At 48.9% G+C, this 25,080-nt stretch overlaps 1 protein-coding gene across 1 annotated transcript in view; it reads right to left on the bottom strand.

The window, feature by feature from the left end:
- NEURL1 (neuralized E3 ubiquitin protein ligase 1) overlaps nucleotides 1-24,723 on the bottom strand; it is a 74,916-nt gene extending 50,193 nt beyond the window's left edge. Inside the window, exon 1 of the mRNA XM_049855850.1 lies at nucleotides 24,168-24,723. Coding sequence (XP_049711807.1) covers nucleotides 24,168-24,252 — 85 coding nt within the window. The 5' untranslated portion in view covers nucleotides 24,253-24,723. The remainder of the gene's footprint in view (nucleotides 1-24,167) is intronic.
- Between the last annotated feature and the right edge of the window lie 357 nt (nucleotides 24,724-25,080).

Genomic DNA, 25,080 nt, shown 5'->3' with positions numbered 1-25,080 from the left:
TGATTACAAACGTTCTTAGCAACTTCATTTGTAATTGGAAACAACTCATATGTTCATCCACAGGTGAATGGATAAACAAATTGTGGCACATCCATGCAGTGGAATACTATTCAGCAATGAAAACGGGTGAATATTGATACACGCTACAATGTGAATGAATCTCAAAATAATTATACAGAGTAAAGAAGCTGGACCAAAAAAAAGAGTATGATTCCATTTATATAAAACTCTGGAAAACGCCAACGAACCTATAGTGACAGAAAGCAGATCAGTGGTTGCTTGGGTGTGGGGGAGGGGAGGAGTGGGCAAGAAAGATAACTAAGGGCGTAAGGAAACTTTTAGGGGTAATGAATATGTTTCTAACTTAATTGTGGTGATGGTTTCACAGCTATATGCATATGTCAAAACTCCTCAAACTGTGCATTTTAAAAATATGCAGCTTAGTGTATGTCAATTTTATCTCAAGAATGCTTTTTTTAAAAAAAAAAAAAAAACCTATTAACTGAGTGTGAGAGGAAGGGGTGGGGCAAGAAATTTGTTGTTTCTACAAAAACTAAGTTGAATGCTTTGAAAAAATCCACTAAAGGCTGATCCCTAAAAAAAAAAAAAAAAAAAAATGCTGTCAAATTATATGTAGGCAAGACAACTGTAAAAGACTCAGGAAAAAAAAATCTGGATGGATTTTCATTCATAAGCATCGTTAGAGAAATCAAAACTGAAAACTGGAGAGTGTCCCTTATGAGGGTTTATGCAAGAGTGAAAGACTCACGGGAACTGCCATCAGCAGATCTTGGCTCTATATCAAGAGACTTACTAATAAATAAAATCTGTATGGTTTGGTTAAAATATTTAAACAATGAATGCATCATTTTATATGATTCCTCAAATTAACTCCTTCACTTAACCAAGCGTGGGGTAAAGAGGACTTCCATGTAAAAATAAAGACCCGGAAAAAATACACCAAAATGTTGACACTGAAGAAAAAAAAAAAATGTTGACCCTGGTAATTTCTGAGTGAGTTTTTCCTTTTTCCTTTACGCTTTCCTGGATTTTCCAATTCTACGTCAAAAAGCATACGTTACTTTTATAATAAAAAAAAAATTTTTTTTTTAATAATAATTTAAGCAGTAAACTATGTTTTTAAAGCAGCTGTTACGGGTGGTAGTAGAAGAGCTGAAAATGGTGACAAAAGTGATGAGGAGGTGATGTTGAGGGCAGGGGGCCAAAACCACGCACAGGCTCAAGAAGGATTTGGGGTCTTCTGGATAAATCCTTAAGGTGTTCCTACTTTCTGTGGATGAACCAGGCCCAGCCAGTCCCCAGAGGCGTGTGAGGTGAAGCTGTGGCACCAACACCAGGGGCTCCTACTTAGGTAGGTGAGTCCAGGATTTGTTTGACTTCCATCCCTCATTATTATGCACTTTTGGATACCTAGCCCTGCCCTGGGCACTGAGGGAAAGAGTAAGAGAAGGAAGAGCAGTCTAACCTTTATTAAGCACCAGGCACAACTACTGGCCGTTTTATATCAAATATCTCATTTATCCCTCAATAAAGCTCATCAAAATAGCGATTTGACTCTGTAGACCACTCTCTCTTGGCGAGGGAGCAGAACTATGAATATTCTCTTTTTTTTTTTTGAACTATAAAATCAATATGTACTTATTATTTTAAAAACAAACAAAACAGTACCAATTTGTATGGAATAAACATAAAAGCATTCCATTCTCCCACCCCACCCGCCTCCCAGCCTAGTCCCCAGAGGCAGCCACTGGTAACTGTTGGGTGGGCTTCCACTCAGCCTTAGTCTGTGTTTGTACAAACAATGTAAATATGAATGGGCCACAAATAGATGCACAAAAAGATAGATATCAATTTAGCGAGGCAAGGACTAGATAGCTGTTCCCCTAGCTATCTGCATGACTCATTTCCTCACCTTCCGGTCATTTTCAAATGCCATCCAGCCTTCCAACCTATTTAAAAATGTAAACATCCTGGCTCCCTCAATCCATGATTTATTTCTCTCCATAGCACTTATCACCACCTTGACATCCCACATGTCACCTATTTTTTTAGTCTATCTCCCCTCGTAAGAACGTAACTCAGGAGACAGGGATTTTGTTCACTGCTGTATCCTGGTGCTTAGAACGTTACGTGGCACATAGTAAACACTGAGTAAATATTTGTTGAAAGAAAGAAGAGGAAGAAGAAAGGAAAAAGGAAGGGAGGGAGGGAGAAAGGGAGAGGGGGGAAAGGAGAACTATAACACTCTAAATACAAACGGGATCATACTATATACACTATTTTGCAATTTTCTTTTTTCTGTTAATACGGTAGACATTTTTCATCATGATATCTCATTAATATGAAAAACTTTGATGGTTGCATACATGATTAATGTAACTGATGTTACCCAATTGTACACCTGAAAAATGTCAAATTGGCAAATGTGTTATACATGTTTTTACAACAATAAAATTTCCCCAAGGGAATCAGCCTATGAAATGGATGGTCTGGATCAGAGCAAGCAAACAGTCCCCAGATCTGGTGAGACTTACACAAGGCTTGAATGAAAGTATTAACAAATCTAAAGAAAAGACATGTTCATTGGAAGCCAAGGAATCAATGAAAAGGAGGTTATCACTGAGGCAAAACATGGTGGGACCTACAGGAACACAGTCAGGGGAATGGTGCCCTGCCAGGCTGGCCCAAACAACAGGTCCACCTGGCAGGCATTTCCGTTTTTGTGAAGTGGCCTGGGCAGGGCTCAGAGCCCAAGGACATGGAACTCTCAGACTGTGTCCCCAACTCCCCTGGCTTGATGCCAGTTTCATCGAGGATTCGAGGAGCTTCCTGCAGGTGGAGAAGGTGCCAGGCAGTCAACACACTGTTCAGTCCATTTGACAGTAAATTTCTCCTTGGGAAGTAGTAAATTGACTTCCAATTTGATTCACGAGTTTTTGTGGGCTTGACTAGAGGGACCCAGAAGCCCCTAGTCCTATCAACTTATAGGAGACACAGAGGTCGAAATCTGGGGCCAGCTTAGCCAAGGCCAGACCCTGGAAAGGGAGAATTCACTGAGGCAACCAACTTCTTGGGTTTACCTGTCTGTGTGGTCCGCAACCTGCCCTGTCCCATTGCTCACCTTCTTCAAACTTCTAGGGATAAACCATCAACACTTACTGTTTACTGAGCTCTTACTATGTATCAGGTCCTGAGCCACATGTCCTATAGCTGCAATGACCTCATTTAATCCACACAACCATTCTGTCAGGTGAGAACTAGTACACCTATTTGCTGATGAGGACACTGAGGTCTGGAAGACCAAGAAACTTGCCCAAGGATAAAGGTCAAGACCCAAGAGTCAAGACTTGAACCCAGATCTGCCTGCCTCCAGGGCAAGTGTTTCACAAACAGTGGCCATGGAATCCTTGCACCAGTGTCATCTGGGTTTCTTGTTTTAAAAAGTAGATCCCAGGAACCTATCCCAGCTCAACAAAATCAAATCATTTGGAGGTTGGTCCCAGGAATCTGCATTTTAACAAGCTCCCCAGACAATCACTATGCCCATTAAAGTCTGAGAACCACTGTACCACCCCACATCACAACCTCTAAACTCTTCTCCCTTGGCCTCCCCTGGCTCTCTGGCCCTTTGCCCTTTCCTGATTCTCCTTGTACCTCTCCAGCCACTCTGTCACGGTTTCATTCTATCCATCCTGGGATCCTTCATTCACTGTCATGGTTTAATTGCCACCCATGGCTGACAACATGTCACAGCTCTGACCTCTCCCCTGAGCTTCAAGCCAACACATAGAGCTGCTGCCAAACATCGTTCCCATATCTCAGGGGCTCCCCTGAGGCATTCTGACCAAAACTCAACCCACCATCTTCCCCTCCAATCCTTCTCTTGTGTCTGGCGTCCTGATGGAATCGTCATCCTCCCAACCCCCCCAAAAAGCGAACCTGTTGCCGTGGAGTCAATTCCGACTCATAGCAACCCTACAGGACAGAGTAAAACTGCCCTATAGGGTTTCCAAGGAGCAGCTGGTGGATCTGGACTACCAACCTTCTGGTTAGCAGCCAAGCTCTTAACCACTGCTCTACCATCCTCCCAGGCACCCGAAAACCTGAACACCATCATGGATTCTTCATCTCCCTCATCACCCACAGTCATTCATTCACCTGTACTGCCAAGCGCACCTCTTAAATGTGTGTCAAATGGGTGCCTTCCTCTCTTTCATCATGACTGTGGTACAGGCTTTGGTATCCTTTCCCTAGACAACTACACGCCTGGCACAGCTTATCTCCCTGTCTCCCATCTAACCCTTTGCAATCAAGTCAGTTCTGACTCATGGCAACCCTCTGTGGCACAATCAATTAAGCATTTGACTAACTGAAATGTTGATGATTTGAACCCACCCAGGGCCACCTCGGAAAAATGCCTGACAATGTGCTTTTGAAAGGTTACAGCCTTGAAAAACCTATGGAGTGCAGTTCTACCCTACGCACATAGGGTTGCCATGAGCCTCCCATCTGGACCCTCTAAAATCCATCCTCTACAGGGTAGCTAGAGTGATCTAACCAAAAAGCCGGTCTAGGACCTTCCATGGCTCCCACTAGCAAAGACACCCAGGGCCTGTGTGGAAGCTAATTTACACGTCGCCTCCTTTCACTTTCAATGCTGAGTTGTTAAATGTTTCACTAAATGGTGGTTTACTCTTGGTGGCTTACTCTTGGCAACAAGATGATCTTTTGTAAATGAGTGCCTCACGAACCATGTAAAAGCAAAAGTTTAATGTACCTTTATATACAGCCTTGGATGACAGTACTAGTGTTGTTGCTAAAAGAGCAGTGAATGGAATTCTCATAGTAAACAATGCAAGGCTCCCGCCGTAACTTTCCCAGTGCCAGGGGCCTTCTAGCCAGAATGTCTCTGGCCTGCACTATCTAACACTGGTCAGTCACAACTTCCTACGTCCCAGCTGTGTGTTCTCTGAGGCAAGAGTAAGTAAAGAAATGAGAAGCAGTTTTTAAAGGATGTTAACTGGGAATTTCCTCTAGAAAGAAGATCTAAACATGCATTTGCTATTTCTCTAGTAGGGCCTGGGATAGAGCTAGGGAAGCTGGGCCAGCTAGGGCCTCAAAGTTGACCTGGGTAACCGAGAGCTCAAGCCACACCTGGGCAGCCATATCCTGGCTCTGGAGATTGGCGGGGGCCATGTAAGATTCCTGTTCCACTCCCCACCCTGTTTAGTGGGCACTCAGCATCCATACATTTTGGATACATAATTTCACGTCATCCTTGCAACAACCCTCACTGCTCTCAGGAGCAGGGCAGGGAATCAGAGTCCTGGGTTTTGAGGTCTCTGCCCCTACCTAATTCGTAGCCCAGCTAATAAGCGTCAAAATCAAGATGTGAACCCAAGTTCTGCCTCTAAAGCTCATGCTGTTTCCACAGGGCCATGGTGATGCTCTCTTTATTCCCCCATCACTCCTAGCCCTCTCTGGGGGTCTGAGCAAGAAGAACCTCTCCCCAGACAAACATCTGGGTCTGAGGGGCCTGACCCTGCAGACTCAGGATTCGGGAGGTAGGAGAAGCCCAGGGACAGAGGGCCCAGGCTGGGGCAAGAGGGTAATCGAGGGCCAAGAAATTCAGACAGAAACCTTATAAAGCGTCATTATAGGGAGGGGAACCTGGGCACATAGAGGGACAGTAATCTGCCCGTCACACTAAGAAATACCGTCAGACCTCAGTTCACCCCAGGCATCCAAGGCTCACCCAGTGAGATGACTAGAAAAGGTACTGACACTCTTGAACAGGTGGTGAAACCACGGCCAGAGAAGGGACTTGAGACCCAAAGTCACAGCCACCTTTCTTTTCTTCCCTGTCTTCTCCTATGCCCCCTCCCCCTGACTTACTGTCCCAGGCCTCCACACCTACCTGCTGCCCAGAGGCCTTAGAGGATTGGTAGACTGCAGGCCACTTCCAGCCAGATTCATCAGTTCCCCACCGCACTACACCCTCTCTACTAGCTTTTAGGTCAGAGGCACCCAGGCCCACAGCATAGAGGTCTGAGAGCCAGAGAACCAGGAGCCTGGGCTCTAGAGCTCCGTCTGCTGCAACTTGCCCTGCGACTCTGGGCAGGGCCCATCTCCTCTCCACTTTCTCCTTTATAAAAGGGCAGCATGTGGCACCATGATCCCAGACACTCCATCCCTGAGGCACTGGGCGGGGCTGAAGGCCTGTGGCTAGTCTGTCAAACTGGCAGAGGCGTCCTAGGGCCAACTCCTGTTGCACTGACACATTGGTGACTCTTAGAGAGGCTAGCCAGGTCACATACTGGGGAGGGGGCCCAGCCTGGCCACCCCATAGCCCCCACTGTCTTCCAGTGAAAAACAATGAATTTCACTCCAAATAAGGGAACTTACAGCAAAGTTCCCCGCCATGGCCTGGTTCCGGCTGGTTTATGTTAACTGGACAAGACTAAACAGACCTTCACATTCCCAGTATTAAGCACTAAAAATGAAAAAGCGACTGCCTCTGGAGCACTGGGTGACGGAGAGGTCGGTGCTCCTCTGAGGCCCCTCGGAAAGGCTCGGCAGAGCTGGTGGGGGGTTCATGCAGGACCCGGGGAATTGGGCGTTTGAGAAGGGCCACGGGGCAAGAGGAGGATTTCAACAGGCAGCAGTGAGTGGTGGGCTCAGAGACAGGGCCTGTGAGGGGCATGTGGCCTGGGGGCATGGATAGAGAGGGGCAGGTGGTCCTTGGTGTCCGCAGAGGTGGAAGTGTAAAGGAGAACTGACAGTGAGAAGCCAGGCTAGAGCATCAGGAGATGGGGAGGGGAGAGGGAGAGAGAAGAAAGGAAACAGAGAGAGAAAGAGAGGTAGAGAAAGGAGGAGGGGAGGAAAAAGGGGCTAAGAGGAAAAAAAGAGAAACAGGTAAAAAGAGAGAGACGAAGAAACCAAGACAAAGGGAGACAGAAGAGCAGGGAAGGAGACATCCAGCCAGGAGCTGAAAGACCCCAGAAGGCTCCTTGTTGCCTGCCCCCTTCCCATGACCAGGAGGTGAGGAGGGAGAGAAGCGGACTAACCACTTCCTGAGCAATAAGCACCTTTGTTCCAGCAGCTCCATCTGCCTCCCACAGCGTGGACACACCAAGCCTGAGATAAGAATTTAATTATTTACAAAACAGAGAAGCCTGAAGCAGGGCTGTCTTCCTGCTTTCCCACAAAGGCAACTCCTCCACATACACCTGCCTCTAGCCTGCCCACACCCTGCAAGGTCTGCCCTCCATCCTTCCATTACAGGGCATCGTCTTTTACCACTTGTCTCACAGCAATAAAGACAAGTAAGCAGACCCTGACAACTAGAATGATCAGTGATGGACGAAGCACAGGGCAGTAATCAGAGACTACAGCAGAGGTCATCCAACCCAGCCTGGGGTGGGAAGAGTAGTCAGGGAAGGCTTCCAGGAGGAAGTGATGTCCAAGCTGAGACATGAAGATTGGCCCTAGCAATGACTACAATGTTGTTATTGTTAGCTGCCGTCCAGTCAGCCCCGATTCATGGAGACCCCATGTACAATGTGATCAGATCGTTGTGATCCATAGGGTTTTTGCTGGCCGATTTTTAGGAAGTAGCTCATCAGGCCTTTCTCCCTACTCTGTCTTAGTCTAGGAGCTCTGCTGAAACCCCTTAAGCATCATAGCAATGGGCAAGTTTCCAGCAACAGAACGGTGGTGGCTGTGAATCAGTACATCGGCAGGAATCGAACCCAGATCTTCAACATGCCCCCGATGACAACAATAACTATTATTTATTATGCATTCATTACTAGTCAAGCATTATCTCAAATAAGGTATTAGGGCACAGAGAAGGTTAAGCCTCTTGCCCAAGGTGGCACAGGCAGCAAAAACAAAATCTGATTTGGAAGCCTGTGCCTGAGCCTCAGTGCATTCTGCCCCAATTGCCTTTCCTCTTCCTTGCACCCCAGGTACAACTGACTGGCCCAGGTCCCACCAGATACCCTTGGAGAATTCCAGAGGCCTGCTGGGACACACCAGAATTCAATGTCTGGGTTGGGTTTCCATAGCCCAGTGGAACCCCCAGAGCCCCTAACTCCCCACATATCTTGGCCAGGCTCAGAGAGTGGGGCCTGGGGGTCCCTGCAGACCCAGGAAGAGCCATTCCTATGTTCCCAGGACAGACTTACTATTGAAGAAAACTTCCCTGCAAACCCCAGGTGCCTGAGTTTCCTGGAACACAGGGAAAGTGCTCTGTCCCAAAGGTGAAGTTCTTTCGGAGCGTTAAAGAGATTGTCCCAGACCTGGAACCCACCTTCCGACATGGTCTTACCCTGATAGCTCTGCACCATTCATTGCTGCCCCCAACTTGGGTAGAAACAGGAAGACCTTTGAGTCAGGGAAGATGGGGGCCAGAAGACCCCCATGGCAGGAGCACTGATTGGTTAAGTCAGGAGTCTCCATTCAAGGCCCACTGGGCAGCCGCGTGTCCCTGGGCAAGTGGGCACAGGGAACATTAACGGTGCCCTGGAAAAGTCCACCCAACTGGGCCTCAGGTTGCTCCTCCAAGAAATAGGGCCGAGACCACATGTTTCAGCAACATCTTGGAATCATGAGCAAGACACAGGAAGAACGAGGTGCAAGGGCTTAATAACAGAGCTGAAAGCCCAGGACAAATGTAATGGAATCTTCTTTTCCTCCCAGAACTTTGGTTGAGAAACGGACCCACGCACACTGGAGGACGTGGGAGAGAAATGGGAGAGTAGGGTGCTGGCCCTGTGTAGACAAAGATATTCCTCAGGCCAGTGTAATGCCCAGTCCAGGGCAAGAGAATGGGACAACCCCTCTGTATCTGGGATATTCCGCAGAACACAAGGGAGACAGCTGGGCCCTTTCAGATCACGGTTTACAACATGTTTTCACCCATCGCCAGGGCTGTGTGAGAGCTAGCCCACCAGGGAGGGAGGCTATTGGCCCAACATGGCCCAGCTCCCACCCCACCAGAGCCATGCGCCAAGCCCCGGGGACCCAGATTTAACATCTCCTGCTCAGTGTGTGCACCCTCTCCCTAGGGGCCACTCAGCATGAGTTAAGATCCAATTGGCACTAATTGGACCAAGCTGGCAATGCCTGGGGCAGCTTGAGTGCTGTCACCACAGATTTCATTCACCAAGCAATGTCTGTTGTAGCCCATGGAGCCTACCATTAATGTCATCTTGGGAGGAACAAGAGAGTGTGGACAGCACTTCGTAAGTTACCACCACCGTCTGGCCCATGCTTGGAGCAGGAGAAATAAAGATTATAAGCAACTTATCCACGGTCTAACATTCAGACAGAGGCTGGAAACTTGGTCTCCCTGATATCAGCTCACGAGTCTCTCTGTTGGCTAGTTCCTCTGCTGGTGGTGCCAGAAAGTCTCTGGAAGAGAAAGGGGGTTCTAGCTCTTCCCTTTCTCCCAGGACAGAAAACCTCCATCCTGAGAGCCAAATTCCAAGTCCCAGGAGGAACCTCAGCTCCAATCCTACAATACTGAACCCCAAAATGGGCTCTTGGCCACAAGACTCAGGTCTCAACTGCAATCACGTACCCTGGTCAATGGAAAGCTACCCTCCAGAAATGGCACCTTCCCCCAGCATGGAACTCAGACACCCAAAACAGGAACCTCAACTCCAACCCAGAATCTGGCTATTACACCCCAAAATAGAACCTTAGCACCAGACAGTAAATACCACTTTCAGAACAAGCCCTGAATCTCGGGGAGCTCTGTCACCTCAGCAGCAGATCCAGCCTCTTCTTGTATTTTATTTCTTTAACACAATAGTTACCTCAACTTGGGGACAGAGGAGGAAACCCAACCTCCCTAAAAAATTTCCTTCACATTTCACAGTAAAGGAATCTGGCCCCTTTATGGAACCAGAGCCCCAATTTCTAGGAGAGGCTGCCCTCCAAGTGCAGAAACATCCAGTAAGTGGCACCCTGGTCACTCACAGCCCCTCCCAACCACTTCTTCTACCTTCCTGGCTCTACACCAGGGCCTGGGTGTCTGACTGGTTCCCTCAACCCCAGAGCACCTGCCAGCCCAGCCCAGGAGAGGGAGAAGGAGCCCCTTGCGCCTCTCATGCACTAGCTAAGCTCTCTCTACCCTGGAAAGAGAAGGTTTCCTGCATGCAGCTTGAGGGCCTGTGGATAAAGTTCTTTGCATCAGGCAAGGACCGAACACCATCGGGTCCAAGGTCTGTTTGCTTCCCTGAAAGCTGGAGGAGGGTTTAGGGGACTCAGAAGCAGGAAGAGGTCCTGGCCGGTACCCTACTAAGATCAGGATGGGGCTCCTCACTCATCCATCCTGAGGGAGAGGGTTAAGAATGGGTGTCACCCTAATGCTGACTCAAAGGGGCCACATTAAGAGGCCCAGAAAGAGCCTGGAACAAGATTCCCAAGTGCAGACCTTTCACAATCCCATCATAATCTCGGCCTCAGTTTCTCATCTATAAAATGAAACTATGAATCCTTGTCATTAGAATTAAATGAGATCCTGGAGGAGAAAGCAGGAGGGGAATGTTCAACGCTATTCGAATAGAAACAACACCAAACCATTTGCCACAAAGTCAGTTCCATCTCATGGTGACCCCACGTGTGCACAGTAGAACTGCAGTCCACAAGGTTTTCAAGGCTGTGACCTTTCAGAAGCAGATCGCCAGGCCTTTCTTCTGAGGTGCCTCTGGGTGGGTTCAGACCTCCAATCTTTCAGTTAGTAGTTGAGTGCTTAGCTGTTTGCACCATGCAAGGACTCCATAGAAGGGACACAGCCCTATGAAAAGTCCCCAATCCCAGCGGCAGACAAACAGTCCTTTCTCTCTTCTCTTCCCCTTTCCTACCCGCTGGCTCACTCTGCAGCCCATTTTTCACATTCTGTTTTACAAAAGTCATCTATCCAGTTCCCCTGCATTTCTCTACTTTGACAGTTTAATAATTTAATAAGTACTGAGCCCCAGGGTGGGGGTTGGAAGCTTTGATCTTGACCCTGGGAAAGTCAGCCTCCCTGGCCTGACCAGGCTGATTTATGGCCACCTTTTAGGGTTTGAGTGTGCATACCAGGGGAGCTGGCACTCATGACAGGGGAGAGGGCCCTGAGAAAATGGGGCCAGGTCTGGCCTAAAGGCTCCTCTCTCAGGTGTCAACTGGGAACCAGGCATACGTCACACCACAGGTGCTAGGGCCCTGCCTCTGCCCTATGGGAGCCACCTGTGACAGGCAGAGGGGACATTAATAATTGATGGTATCCTCGGTGGTAGAGATGGAGTCAACAGCTCAGGGCCAGCCTGGCCCTCCTCACCTGGCCCTGCTCCTGACTCTAAGGCCTCATGCCCTTGGCTGGGACACAGCCCCCCAGGGGAGCCTGCACACATTAGCATGCGCACCCAGCACATCCAAGTTCTTCCAGGCCAAGCACCTGGGTGACTCACTGACCACTGGCCTCAGGTCAAAATTCTCAGAGACACATCAGTGCAAGCACCTCCTCAACATCTCCCTCTCTTTTATCCCCACACCCGCGTGGGCACCAAGTCCATCAAGCCAACCTTCTGCAGTGCCTTCAAATCAGTCCTCTTGCCACCCTGGCAGAAGCCACACCTCTCTCACCTGGCAGACTGCACTGGCCTTCCCTGCCTCTCTCTTGCCCTCACAGTCCATTCTCCGCACACCAGACATCTAGGTAATCTTGTCAGTCTTCTGGTTAAAGTCCTTCAATCACTCCCCTCAGGACAGCACACTCCAGTGGGCAGGCATCCACACCACTGTTCGGGCAAGCATTTGTCCCTCTCTGGGTGTCTCTCTGGAGTCAGCTTTGCCAGGCTCCTGAAAGCACCATCCTACAAAGTCAGAGCCTTGAGATCTCAACACCACCATGTCCAGCCTAGCTATATGATCCTGGGTAAGTCACTTCCCCTCTCTGGGGCTCAGGGGGCATGGGATGAGAAAGGAGGAAGAACAAAACTATCTCTATGGGACATTTCAATTCTGACATTCAAAGTCAGTAGCCACTAGCCCTTCCACCCAGTGCCATGCACACCTGACCACCTGACAGCCCTTGTCCCCTCAGGGAGAATACGTTCAAAGGAACATTTGCTGGAAATATTAGGGAAAGAAAAGGAAAAGACAGAGAAGAAGGGCTCCAGAACTTTCTGCCAATACAGACCAATATCTGAATTGGACAATGTTGAGTCATGAGTACCATGAGAACCAAACCAGAGACCATGCCCAGAACCCATCTCTCAATTTTCTGAACACAGCACCATGCCTGGTTATCTAGTACTGCTATAACAGAAATACCACAAGTGGATGGCTTTAACAAATAGAAGTTTATTTTTTCACAGTCCAGTAGGCTAGAAGACTGAATTCAGGGTGCCTGCTCCAGGGGAAGACTTTCTCTCTCTGTTGGCTCTGGAGGAAGGTCCTTGTCATCAGTCTTCCTTTGGTCTGGGAGCATCTCAATGCAGGAAACTCAGGTCCAAAGGATGCGCTCTGCTCCCAGTGCTGCTTTCTTGGTGGTACGAGGCCCCCCATGTCTCTCTGCTCGCTTCTGTCTTTTATATCTCAAAAGAGATTGGCTTAAGACACCATCTAATCTTACAGATTTCATCAATACCACTGCCACTAATCCATCTCATTACATCATAGTGATAGGATTTACAACACATAAGGAAATCACATCAGATGACAAGTTGGTAGACAATCATACAATCCTGGGAATCATGGCCTAGCCAAGTTGACAGATATATTTGGTGGACACAATTCAATCCAAGACACCTGGCTCAGAGTAGGCACCAACACATGAAATGAACCAGCTGGAACTTTCTTGCAGTTTGGCTCTACTCTGATCAGGGAAATTGCCTCCTCCCTTCCTCTCTCTGGGGCATATGGACATCCCCACTTGGTGCCCATCTCCCTAGAGAACATCAACCTCTCCAGAGATGCCAGGCAGAGACTGGAAGAAGCCAAGGGCAAAGTTGAAGGTGAAAGTGAGGAGCATATAAACCTGCCATCACCCTAAGCAAAAGTTAGCACTCTCCTGTTCTCCCTTTGCTGGAGAAAAACCACCCCAACCTCTGCAGCAGCAAGGGTGGCATTCTAGGGGCAACAGAGCCAAAGAAGGCCAACCAGGTAAGCCAACACATACTTCCCTTTCCTTCCTCCTAAGAAGGGCCCTCTTCTCCTGCCCAGCTCCCACACAGACAGCCTTTGTGACCAGTGATTTGCATGCATGGACAGAGTGGGAGGGGTGTGGGGCACCTGTGAGAGGACAGGGAGCAGCTGCTTAATGATTTTCTGATGAAAGTTCCTTGGCCAGGAGGGATGGAATGACATTGGCCTAGAGTCAGCCTCTCAACAGCAGCTGAACCAGTCCTGAGCTCTGTCCTCAAGCACAGGCCCTTGGCTTGTACTGGCCCCTCTACCAGGAACACCCTTTACCATCTTCCATACTCAGCTTAATATGCTCAACAGGGGGTAGCACTGACCCCTCTAGGGTGCTTTCAATAATATTTTTAAAAATGCCTAATGACATTTGGGGTGGTAAGGACATTTCATAGGCAGGGGCTAGGGATGCTAAATGAACAAACAGTTCCATGCCCAACATGCCAACTGCACTCCCTTCAGAAACACGAAGGCAACTTCTACTTATTTTCAGGTCGCTTTCCTAGAAAAACCTTTCTTGACCCCCAAGAACAGTCAAGTTCCCTCATTATGGCTCCTAATCTTCTCTTTCACATCCTTATCCAAACGTAACTGCTTGGGTAAGCAATTAAGAAGTAGTTGAGCAGAGCAAGGAGGTGGAGCATAACTCTTCATCCCTTAAATGTGGGCTGTACATGGTGACTTTCTTCCAAAGAGTACAGTGGAGAAGTACAACTTTACATTGGAGAAACCTGACAAACATTACCTGAGCCAGGTGATCAAGGTCAACATCAACAGTGATGTCATGTTGCTAGCATGTACCCTTGATATGATATGATGAAACTTGCACTTGACCTCTGTGATCTTCCTCCCTAAAACCCATAACCCAATCTAATCATCAGAAAAGCATCAGATAAATTCCAGTTGAGGAAGAGCCTACAAAATATCTAATCATTACTTCTCAAAACTGTCAAGGTCATCAAAAACAAGTCAGAGAAATTGTCACAACCAAGAGGAACCTAAGGAGACCTGACAACAAGATATAATGTGGTATCCTGGAAGGGATCCTGGTATAGAAAAAAGGACATTAGGGGAAAACTGAGGAAATATAAACAAAGTATCCCAAAACCAAACCTCTTCCGTTGAGTCAATTCTGACTCATAGGAACCCTTACAGGACAGAGCAGAACTGCCACATAGGGTTTCCAAAGCTGTAATCTTTATGGAAGCAGACTGCCACATTTTTCTCCTGTGGAGCATCTGGTGGGTTTGAACTCCCAACCATTCGGTTAGCAGCCCAGCTCTTAAACACCGTGCCACCAGGGCTCTAACAAAAACATAGACATTAATTAAAAATAATGTGCTTTTAATTATTTGTCACAAATGGTCTATACTAGTGTAAGATGTTAATAGTACAGGAAACTGGGTGTGGGACATACAGAAACTTTCTGTACCATTTTTGCCATCTAAAACTGTTCTAAAAATTTTTTTTTAAGTTTATTTTTAAAAAAGGAAAGAGTAGTAACTACCAAGTCAGAGAGATCTTGGCTGGAATCTCAGCTCCACATCATACCAGCCTGGGACTTTGCCCACATTCCTTAACTTTTCTAAGCTTCAGTTTATTCACCTGTAAAATAGGACTAGTAATAGTACTACTTCACATGTTGTTGTAAAAATTAAATGAGATGATACGTGTAAACAGTTCAGCACAGGCCCTGGCACACAGCACGTTAGCAATTATCATATTCCAACTCCGGCCATTTTTGTTCCCAGATGCCCCCCCTGATGGAGGGTAAGTTCTCTGGAAGGAACTTAAAACTGTATCTACATGCCTAGGAGAGTGGCTAGCCCATCCATGACGATTTGTTGATTAGTATGCATTCATTAAACAACGGAATGAGTTCTTCACTCACCTCTTCTTTCCCCCTCCTTTCACCCTCCCCCAACTCTCACCCTTGGAGAACTTCAGCTCCCCAAGCCTACCCCCGAGCCGGAAACATAGCTAGAGCCAAGAGAAAGCCAAGGCCTCCCACCTGCCTCTAGTGACTCATGTTGCTTTCCTCCTCCCTCTCTCTTAGCCCCTTCTTCTCTATGATCGGTACCCCCTCCCCGCTTCCCAGGCCTCAGCACCTGCTCATTTCCAGAAGCAGCAGGATCTGGGTAATGACCCCTGATAAGCATCTTTTAATAAACCCTGGAACTGAATCTCTCATCCAGAAGCTATGATGCAGTCCCCCCACCCCCATCTCCTCCCACTTCCTGGACTGGCCCATTAGCTCCTCTGGTCTGGAAGGTGCATCTGGCCAGGCAGGCCCTGAGCCCCACAGGGCATCTGGACTCTGGCTTGCTGGGAAATGGCCAACAGGCAACCCAGACTATGAGGTAAGCCTGACCCTCCTCACAGGCCTACTCGGTGTCTCAGAGGCTGGCCCCACTCTGCCTGTGCCACCCACCCTGACCGCTGGCCAGTTCTCTTCCCTCCATCTTTGCAGGCAGGTTTCCCAGGCGTTACCAAGGAGACCACTTGCATCTTGCCCAGCGTTGCCAAAGCAACCAGCTCAGTGAGAAGCAGCCCCTCAGCCTCTAGCCCCTGGGTGTGCAGGCCCAAGAATGACATTGTCACAGAACAACAGGAAAGAGACCCATGCAGCTGGCACACCGGGGCAGCAGAAGCAGCCCTGGCTCCCCTGGGCTTGCCCAGCTCCTGCCTTCCTTCCTCCCCACTCCTTTCTTCTTTCTGTTACCTCCTTCGTCCATCCTGCCTCATCTCCGGCTCGACGATTTAGAGCCAATGCCCAGCCTCCAGGTGCACATCTTGAAAGTGGGCACATGCCCCCTCTACAGAGGGTCAGGAAAAAGAGAGCTCCAAAGTTTAGAAAATCTCCCATAAGACCAATTTTTCCCTTGTGGGCTCTGGTGTCCTGAAATCCCAGCTCTGCCATTTCTTAAGTGTTTCTGGACAGCAGTCTAAGACCCATTAGTCTCAGTTTTCTCCCCTATAAAATGGGAATAATAACACCTACCTTGCAGGATTATTGGGGTGAATTAGCCTATGTGAACATTCCTAGCATAATGCCCAGCTTCAGATCTTGGGCTTCTTAAAAATTCCTTTTTTTAGGACTAATGGACCACATCTACCACGACCTCCACCAGACTGAGTCCAGTACAACTAGATGGTACCTGGCTACCACCACTGACTGCTCTAACAGGAATCACAGTAGAGGGTCCTGGACAGAGCTGGAGAAAAATGTAGAACAAAATTCTCACTCAAAAACAAAGATCAGACTTGCTGGCCTGACAGAGACTGGAGAAACCCTGAGAGTATGACCCCAGGACATCCTTTCAGCTCAGTAATGAAGTCACTCCTGAGGTTCATCCTTCAGCCAAAGACTAGACAGGCCCATAAAACAAAATGAGACTAAACGGGCACACCAGCCCTGGGGCAAGGACTAGAAGGCAGGAACAGGAATGCTGGTAATAGGGAACCCAGGGCTAAGAAGGGAGAGTGTTGACATGCCGTGGAGTTCTTAACCAATGTTATAGAACAATACGTGTACTGTTTAACGCAAAACTAGTTTTTTCTGTAACCCTTCAACTAAAGTACAATTTTAAAAAAATTTTTTTTAATTCCTTTTTGCTGATGAGCAATGGTCCTGCTGACTAGAGCCATGGATCAGAAATGCTTCCAGATTTGCCCACAGAAACCCTAGATGAGGAGGTCAGCTTGGCTGTCCGCCACTGCGCCCCGCCCCCCACCTCCACCGGCCCTTTCAGCTTAGCTTAGGACAGAAGCCCTGTAGCCTCCATTAACCTCCCAGCAGCTCAAGATACTTCAGTTCCTCCTCTCCCAGGCTATATTCTGCTGCTCTAGTTGCTATTTAAATAAAATCACCACACTCCTCTGCTCAAAAGACATCCATAGCTCCCACTGCCTACAGGTGGAAGTCTAAATTCCACCCCCTGACATTCAAGGTCCTCCAAGTTCTGGTCCCAGCCTAAGTACAAGCTTGACCTGTTAAACCTCCCCACTGGGGATCCCACATTCCAGGCAGGAGAGGCAGTTCACCGTCCCTGAACACACCTTGCCTTTTCCTGTCTCCATGCCTTTCCTGCCACGCCCCTCACCACAATGCCCTTCTAGTTTTACTCTAAATATTCTCCTTTCAACCCCAGGCTCCCTTCCTAGAGGAAGCCCTGCCTGATCTCACCCACTCTAACACTTCCGGGGTGGGACTGTTCTGAGGCCCCACAGCCACGACAGTTCTTAGACCACAGGGTACATCAGAATGAACTGAGGGAGCTTGTTAAATGTGCAGATTTTAGGGCTCCATCCCCAAGATACTGAGTCAGAGTGGGTCTGGGCTGGGAAGGGCTGAGACTCTCCATTTTAGATTCTCCAGCTGATGCTGATGTAGGTGGTGGAAAGACTTTGAGAAACACTGGCCCAAAGGAACAGAAGTTTCCTTGGAAGGGTCTACATGGCTTAAAACCCTACAGGGGGTGGTGTACTGCAGGGTGCGGTGTACTGCAGGGTGCATTGTACTGGACAAAAAAAAAAAAAAAAACAAACCTGTTGCCATCGAGTTGATTCTGACTCATAGCGACCCTATACGACAGAGTAGAACTGTCTCCATGGAGTTTCAAGGAACAGCTGATGGATTCGAACTGCCGACCTTTTGGTTAGTAGCCATAGCTTTTAACTACTATGCCACCAGGGCTCAGGGGCTAGAAACTCCAGGCTTGAGCCCAGCCCTCTTGGGCCTCTGGATGACCAAGGGAGGAAGCATCAAGACTCCCCCAAAGCAAATTATTTGGGAGGAGACAGGGAGAATGATAACACAATGTGAAGAAGGTAACCAAAGTCACTGAATTGTACAGGTAGAAATTGTTGAATAGATGTCTGTCTTGCTGTGTACATTTTCACACACAAAGCCCAAAGTACTCCATTTCCTTCTGGGCTGTGTCCAGAGACCAGGAGAGAGCACCCCAGCCACTCCCACATTAGAAGGTTGAACCCACCTGAAGCTGAATTCTATGGGCACAGGATACAGTGGTCACCATGATGAATTCTAAAGTCTGAGAGACCTAGGTTTGAATCTCAGCTCCATCAGTTACTAGCTGCACGGTCTTGGATAAGTCACTTAACTTCTCTGAGCCTCTTTCCCCATCTGTAAAATGGTGGCAGCAATACCTCGCTCAGTAGGTTGTCAGCAGGATATTTTTTTTTTTAATAATTTTTATTGAGCTTTAAGCGAACGTTTACAAATCAAGTCAGTCTGTCACATATAAGTTTACATACACCTTACTCCGAACTCCCACTTACTCTCCCCCTAATGAGTCAGCCCTTCCAGTCTATCCTTTCGTGACAATTTTGCCAGTTTCTAACCCTCTCTACCCTCCCATCTCCCCTCCAGACAGGAGATGCCAACACAGTCTCAAGTGTCCACCTGATACAAGTAGCTCACTCTTCATCAGCATCTCTCTCCAACCCATCGTCCAGTCCCTTCCATGTCTGATGAGTTGTCTTCGGGAATGGTTCCTGTCCTGGGCCAACAGAAGGTTTGGGGACCATGACCGCCGGGATTCCTCCAGTCTCAGTCAGACCATTAAGTCTGGTCTTTTTATGAGAATTTGGGGTCTGCATCCCACTGATCTCCTGCTCCCTCAGGGGTTCTCTGTTGTGTCAGCAGGATATTAATGCAAATAATCTACATATGGCACTTGGCACACAGTAACCACCTAACACATGATAAACCAGGTAGCTCTCATAAACAGTATCATTACGGGTAACAAAACAGGGCTCAAAGGTAAAATTGTACTAAAAGCCACCAGGGCATGCAGGATGGGTGCCCAGGGTTCAACGTGGGGACTGTCTCAGCCCACCCCCTCTGAAGTCTCAAGGTGGCACCTCCAGTCTGTCTGCTGCAGCACGGGGGGCGGAGAGTTGGATGAGCTCACCTAATCTGCAAGTGCCATGACAACCAAGAAGAAGCCCAGACGGGAGCTTTGGGAATATCTGTGGGTTGGCCAAAGAATGGAAGTCTTAAATATCTGATTCAGTTGGGGTCATAAGAAGCCATGGAAGGCTATTGATAAAGCGAAAGGTAAAATGAAAGTAAGACATTAGGAGGATGATCCTGGCAGCATCAGGGAGTCCAAAGGCAGAAGGGTCAATGAGGAGGGCAGCTGTTACAGTATCTTGGGTGGGGAGGGAAGGACCCAGGTCAGTGAAATAGCAGCGAGAATGTGAAGGCAGGAAAATGGCTAGGACCTACTCCAGAGGGCAGTGAGACAGTTCAGGCTCTGCAGAGACATGCTGCTGTGGCTCACTCTGGGCCACCTCAAGGAATCAAGGCCCCTCCGCTGAGCTTAGCCACCCCTTCCTCAGCCTGACCTGAAGCCTCAGCCATCATGGAAAACAGACTGCAAATAACAGATGTCTGGCTGGCATCACGCTGGAGGGAGATAGTCTCCCTGTGGCTGTCAAAAGCACTGGGCTGTGACAGCGCCCAATAAAAGAACATCACTTTTAAAAAGATGGGAGAGCCACTCCTGGTATACACCCAAAAGAACTGAAAGCAGGTGTTCAAACAAAAACTTATACACAAATGTTCGTAGCAGCATTAATCACAATAGTTAAAAGGTGAAAACAATCACTTGCTCATCAACGGGTGAAGGGAAAAACAGAATGTGATATATCTATACAACGGAATATTATTCAGCCATAAAAAGAAAAGATGTACTGATTCGTGGTACAACATGGTAAACCTTCAAAATCAGACAAAAGGCCATGTATTGTCTGATTCCATTTAGAGGAAATACCCAGAAAAGGTAAATTTCATGTTGTTGTTATCATGTGCCATCAAGTGGCTTCTGACTCATAGTGACTCTATATGACAGAGTAGAAAGGCCCCACAGGGTTTCCTAGACTGCAGTCTTTACAGGAGAAGATCGACGGGTCTTTTCTCTGGTCTTTTCTGATGATGGGTTCAAACCACCAACCTTTTGGTTAGCAGCTGACTGCTTAACCATTGCATCACAGGGCTCCTTGGTAAATCCATAAAAAAAAAAAAGACAGATAATAGATTATTGGTTTCCAGGGGCTGGGAGGAAGTGAGAATGGAGAGTGACTACTCAATAGGGTGATGACAATGTTCTGGAACTAGATAATGATGATGGTCGCACAACACTGTGAATGTACTAAATGCCACTGAATTGTACACTTTAAAATGGTGATTTTTATGTCATATGAATTTTACCACACAGACAAAGGTGGAAGGCAGTCTGTCCAAATCTCCATCTATGGGTGCCCACTGGGGCTGAAGATCTTTCCCCGAAGGCTATCCTAGTGCCCTGCTCCTCAACACTTAGCACTGAGCAGGCAGGCACTCAGCCAAGAGCCGGGGAAGGAACAAGGTCTTTATTCTTTATATTTTTCTCCATGAAGCATGAACCCCCTATTCCAGTCACCCCTTGCTGTGAATAGATACATACACTCATTTGTTCCTACCTCCAAGCCTTTGCTGTCTGTTCTTCTCCCTAGCCTCCTGCTTACACCCTAGGACTTCCTTGCTATCTAGCCATTCCTACAGATCCCTCCATGGCCAGCTCAAATCCTCCCCTTGATCCTCCATCTCTGACCTCTGCCCACACATCTGGAATTTCAACAGTCCAACCAAGCACTTGATTGCATTCACTCCCTCTGGTACCTCAGGATGTTTCAGCTTTGCCTTTCCAAGTAGATCTTCAGTCTGTGAAAGTCCAGGGATGCTGGAACCCTCAACCCTGATCCAGGCACTTAGCAACTCCTCAATAACTGCCTGTTGGTGCCTAGAGCCCAGAGCTATACCATGGTCTCCCCTGGATACTCCCTGACCAATGCTGTTCAGACCCCAGTGGGAATCATCAGTGGGGGAGTGAGGTCAAGTATCTCCAAGAAGAAGACCAAAGTCTATCACCTGACAGGTGATAGGTGGGCCCCATTTCATGACAGCCTGACAGCCAGACTGATCTTGGATCTCTATTCAGTCCCAGGGTCCCTATTATGCCAGGTCTCTTCCAGTTGTTTAAATTAAAATGGCGAGGACTCAATAAAGACCGCAATTATAGAAGGACAGGAAAAATTAAGACAGTTGCCCCACATGCACCCCAACCCGCCACTCCCAGCAAATTCCTGAGTGGACACTGATAGGAATCACAGCTAGATTCAGCAATCCTAGCAGATTTCCAGGTGGACAGTCCTAGAATCACAGCCAATATCATGGTCAACACCAGTGCAACTAGAGTGGGATGCTGGATGACCCTGATATGTAAGAAAAGACTCCTATGTCAATGCTGATACACTTAGAAAGGAATTTTGAGTGAACACTAAACAATTACTGAACAAGGTGATAACACTACTAAGGCGAAAGAGATGGGGACAGGCCCCTAGAAATCAGGCTGAGAAGGAGGACCAGTGGACCCTAGACGAAAGACAGGGGGTACCGATAGGTGGCCTTCATGGTCACACGCTGTCCTTCATCTCAGGCTTGAAAGGAGTAGAATCAAAATTCCCATGGCCACCTCCAGTGGGCGTGTGGGTGGGGGCAAGGGAGAGCTGATCCAGTAAATCAAGCCTGAAAGGAGACAGGCAATGGGAGGGAAACTTCCAGGAGGAGAAGTTCTCCATCATTTACTACCATAGAAGGAGAGCTGATCTCTGCAAACCAGGGAGGCAGCATGAGAGAGCTTCCCTAGGCCAGAAAGGTGGCAATCCAGTCAGTGAAGGGGGCTGGAGTGGAGGTGGGGAGGTGGGAGGGCCTCAGACCCTCTCCTGCCACAGAGACCTCCAATTCCCACAATATCAAACTTTGGATAAAAGGAGGTGCAGTCAGTGAGGCCTCTTCTGGCTTCCAAAGGGTCAAGAATGGAGCACGGCCTCCTCAGGGAGCAATCTGTGAGCACTAAAGGACCAGCTGAACTGGCTGACCCCCAGCTAACCTCTGCCCCTGAAAGACAGAGCCTGGCTTTGCCACTTGACCGACCCGTCAAGTAATTTGAGAAATCACTATCCCTCTCCCTCATTCTCACTTATAAGGGAGGAAGTTGAAATGGATGACGTCCATGGGCCCATCACCAAGAATCTTTTTCCAACTCAGAAACAGTCAACAGCCTTCATATGGGCTAACAACTCATAGCTTATTTCTGCTTATAAAATTATTACTTGCTTTTTGTAAAAATTTTAGAAAAGAGCAAAACATTAAAAAGAAAAAAAATCTCATGTGATCCCATTGTTCAGAAAAAAATATGATTAACCTTTTGGAAATTTACAGGTTTGTTTGCTGTTTTTGTTTTGCACTCACATCCTTTTTAACAAAGTTGGGATCATACAGTCTATACAATTTTGTATCCTGCTTTTTTCACCGTCATTAGGCTGTGAGCATTTTCCCAAGCCATCAAATATTCTTCAAAAACATCATGTTAATGACTGCATAATACTCCACCAAGAGAATTTAGCATGACTACTGGACATTCACATTGTTTTTCTAGTATAAATAATACTACCATGAGCACCCTAGCCTAGAGCATAAGTATTTGCCTCCATCTCCATTTTGTTAGAATCAATTCCTTGAAGTAGAATGACAAGGTCAGTGAACGATATTTTAAAAGGACCTTGCCATGTAGCACCATATTCATTTCCAGAAAGACACAACAAACCCATTGATTTTCCTGAGCCGAGCAAGAGGTGAAGTTCTGAAAGAGTTGGAGTTAGAATGCAGGACAGTGGTCCTGTCTCTCCTCTCCTCCCAGTTTTGAAGGTTAACTGTTCAGTGAAAAGTGGCCAGAATTTCAACTCAGAAGATAGGAGTCAACAGCCTAGTCTTGCTGGCTTTGGGACTTGAAACAAGCCTTGGTTCTCCTCAACTGTAAAATGGGTATAATTAGCTCTGCTTTGTTGACCATCCAGAGCAGTGTAAGTGGTCACATGAAAAGGTGTTTGTGAAAGTTCTTTCTAAACTCGAATGCTTTATGTCAACGGACACTTCTGTTATCCTTCTCATAATCCAGGTAGGGGGTAGGGGAACATGACAAAATGGGTTGTTCTTTGTGAAAGCCCAAGGGCTTCCCTTCCTGGCCTTGAGATGGTATACAAGATACCCTTAGCTATCAGAATGCCCAAGACAAGTGCTGCTGGCTCTGATGGTGACAGAAAAGCAGCTTCCTGAAGGAATTAGTGGTTCTAAGGGCCTGGGAGACCCAGTGATGTTTTCCGAAGGTCAGAGATAGCTGCAAGGCTATGAGGCTGGGCCTAGGACGCCCATGAGGTTGCTGGATGGGTGGAGGGAGTACTTAGTGGGCAAAGATCTTCCTGGTAAATGTTTCTCTTTCAAAGGATCCAGCCCCTCCTTTCTAGGGTTCCAACTGGACATCTGGTCTTTGGGGAAATGGAAAACAGAGCTGATTCAGTGGATGCAAAAACTCAACAGCTGCAGAAGACCCTGGGGCCCATCAGCTCTGGTCCCTTCTCCAAGGTTGCTGTTCAATAATTTCTGGATTTTTAAGGCCCTCCAATTGGAAATGCAACTAGTGCTTCCAGCCTGGCCTGTCCACCCCTGGACCTACCCACGAGAAGCGCAGCTGGCCGGCTTAGCATCCTGCTACACTCCCCTCTCCAACGGACAAACGCCCTTCCTGCTCTTCCTTCCCCACCCCTGCATGCTAGCCTCGAGTCATGCCCAGAGGGGACTCCAGTGACATTCCCAGTGTTGGCAGGGAGAACTGCGCAGACCCCACGGAACGCAGTCCTCCAGGCTTCTCACTGCCACACCAGCAGCCCCCCACCCTCAGTCCACCTTCGTGACCAGATGTTCATCTCCTGTCTCCAAATATGCACAACAGGTGGCACCTGCTGGGCCCCCCCCCCCCACGCCTCTCCATCTGCCCCTCCACCTGCGCCCAAGTCCTCCAGCTGCGCCCCAACGTCTGGCCGAGCCTTACCTTTGATGTTCTGGGGGTGGCCTCTCGTTGCCCGGCTCGGGTTTCCTCGGGACAGAGAGGGGATGCTGGAGAAGTTGTTACCCATGGCGTTCGGCCCCAGGGGGGTTCGGCACTCGCGGGGACCAGGCAAGGCTGGACAGGAGCGGAGGTGTTGTGTGAAAGTGGGTGCGCGCGCCGGTGCGCGCCGCCGGGGGAGGGCCCCGCTGGGGCTGCGGCCGCTCTGCTCCTCTCCGCCCTCTCCCTGGGCTTGGCGCTTCTCGGCGGGTCCTGCCCGCGCGGAGTGGCCTGCCTCGAACCGGCTACCTGCCTCCCATTCCCTGCGGCCGGGGCAGGGGCCGCAGGTGGGCTCCTGAGCTGGGGCCGGCAACGCCCCCGGCTCCTCTCTTCCTCCCGCTGGAGCCCGGGTTCCGGGTGGCGGTGGACGGCGCGGGGGTTCCGGCACGCTCCCCCGGGGCCATAGAGTCAGGGCCCCCGGCGCCGGCGCTCAGCGGCTTGGCCTGCCCGGGGCTCGGCGGCGGGGCGGCAGACTCGCTCCCCGCCCGCGGGGACGGCCGCTGCGGCGACGTGCGTGGCCCCTTTCCGCCGGTGGGTCTGCATGGAGCGAGGCCCCGTGGAGCGCGGGGCGTGCTGGGCGCTCCCGCGGTGCTTGATGTTCCCCGGCGGTCGCCTTGCGCCCCGGCCCCGTCCTTCCCGCGACCGCCGCCCCTGCTCCCCCAAGCCGTCGCCCGGGTTCCCTCGCTCTGGTTGTTATGGTGACAGCTGCGCTGGTGATTGAGCGTCTTAGTGACACGCGCGCGCCCGCTTGGCCAGATGTGGCCACGGGGCGCGCCGCATTACCGGCCACCACAAATTGTCCGCGGGGCTGGGGATTCCCGACCCCGGCGGGGCTAAGATAGGCTGGAATTGCGGCTTC

The sequence above is a fragment of the Elephas maximus genome, chromosome 16 (genome assembly GCF_024166365.1).
Source record: "Elephas maximus indicus isolate mEleMax1 chromosome 16, mEleMax1 primary haplotype, whole genome shotgun sequence".
NCBI classification, from domain to species: domain Eukaryota; kingdom Metazoa; phylum Chordata; class Mammalia; order Proboscidea; family Elephantidae; genus Elephas; species Elephas maximus.
Note: the sequence above shows the minus strand (reverse complement) of the source record. Positions and strands in the feature narration are given on the sequence as shown.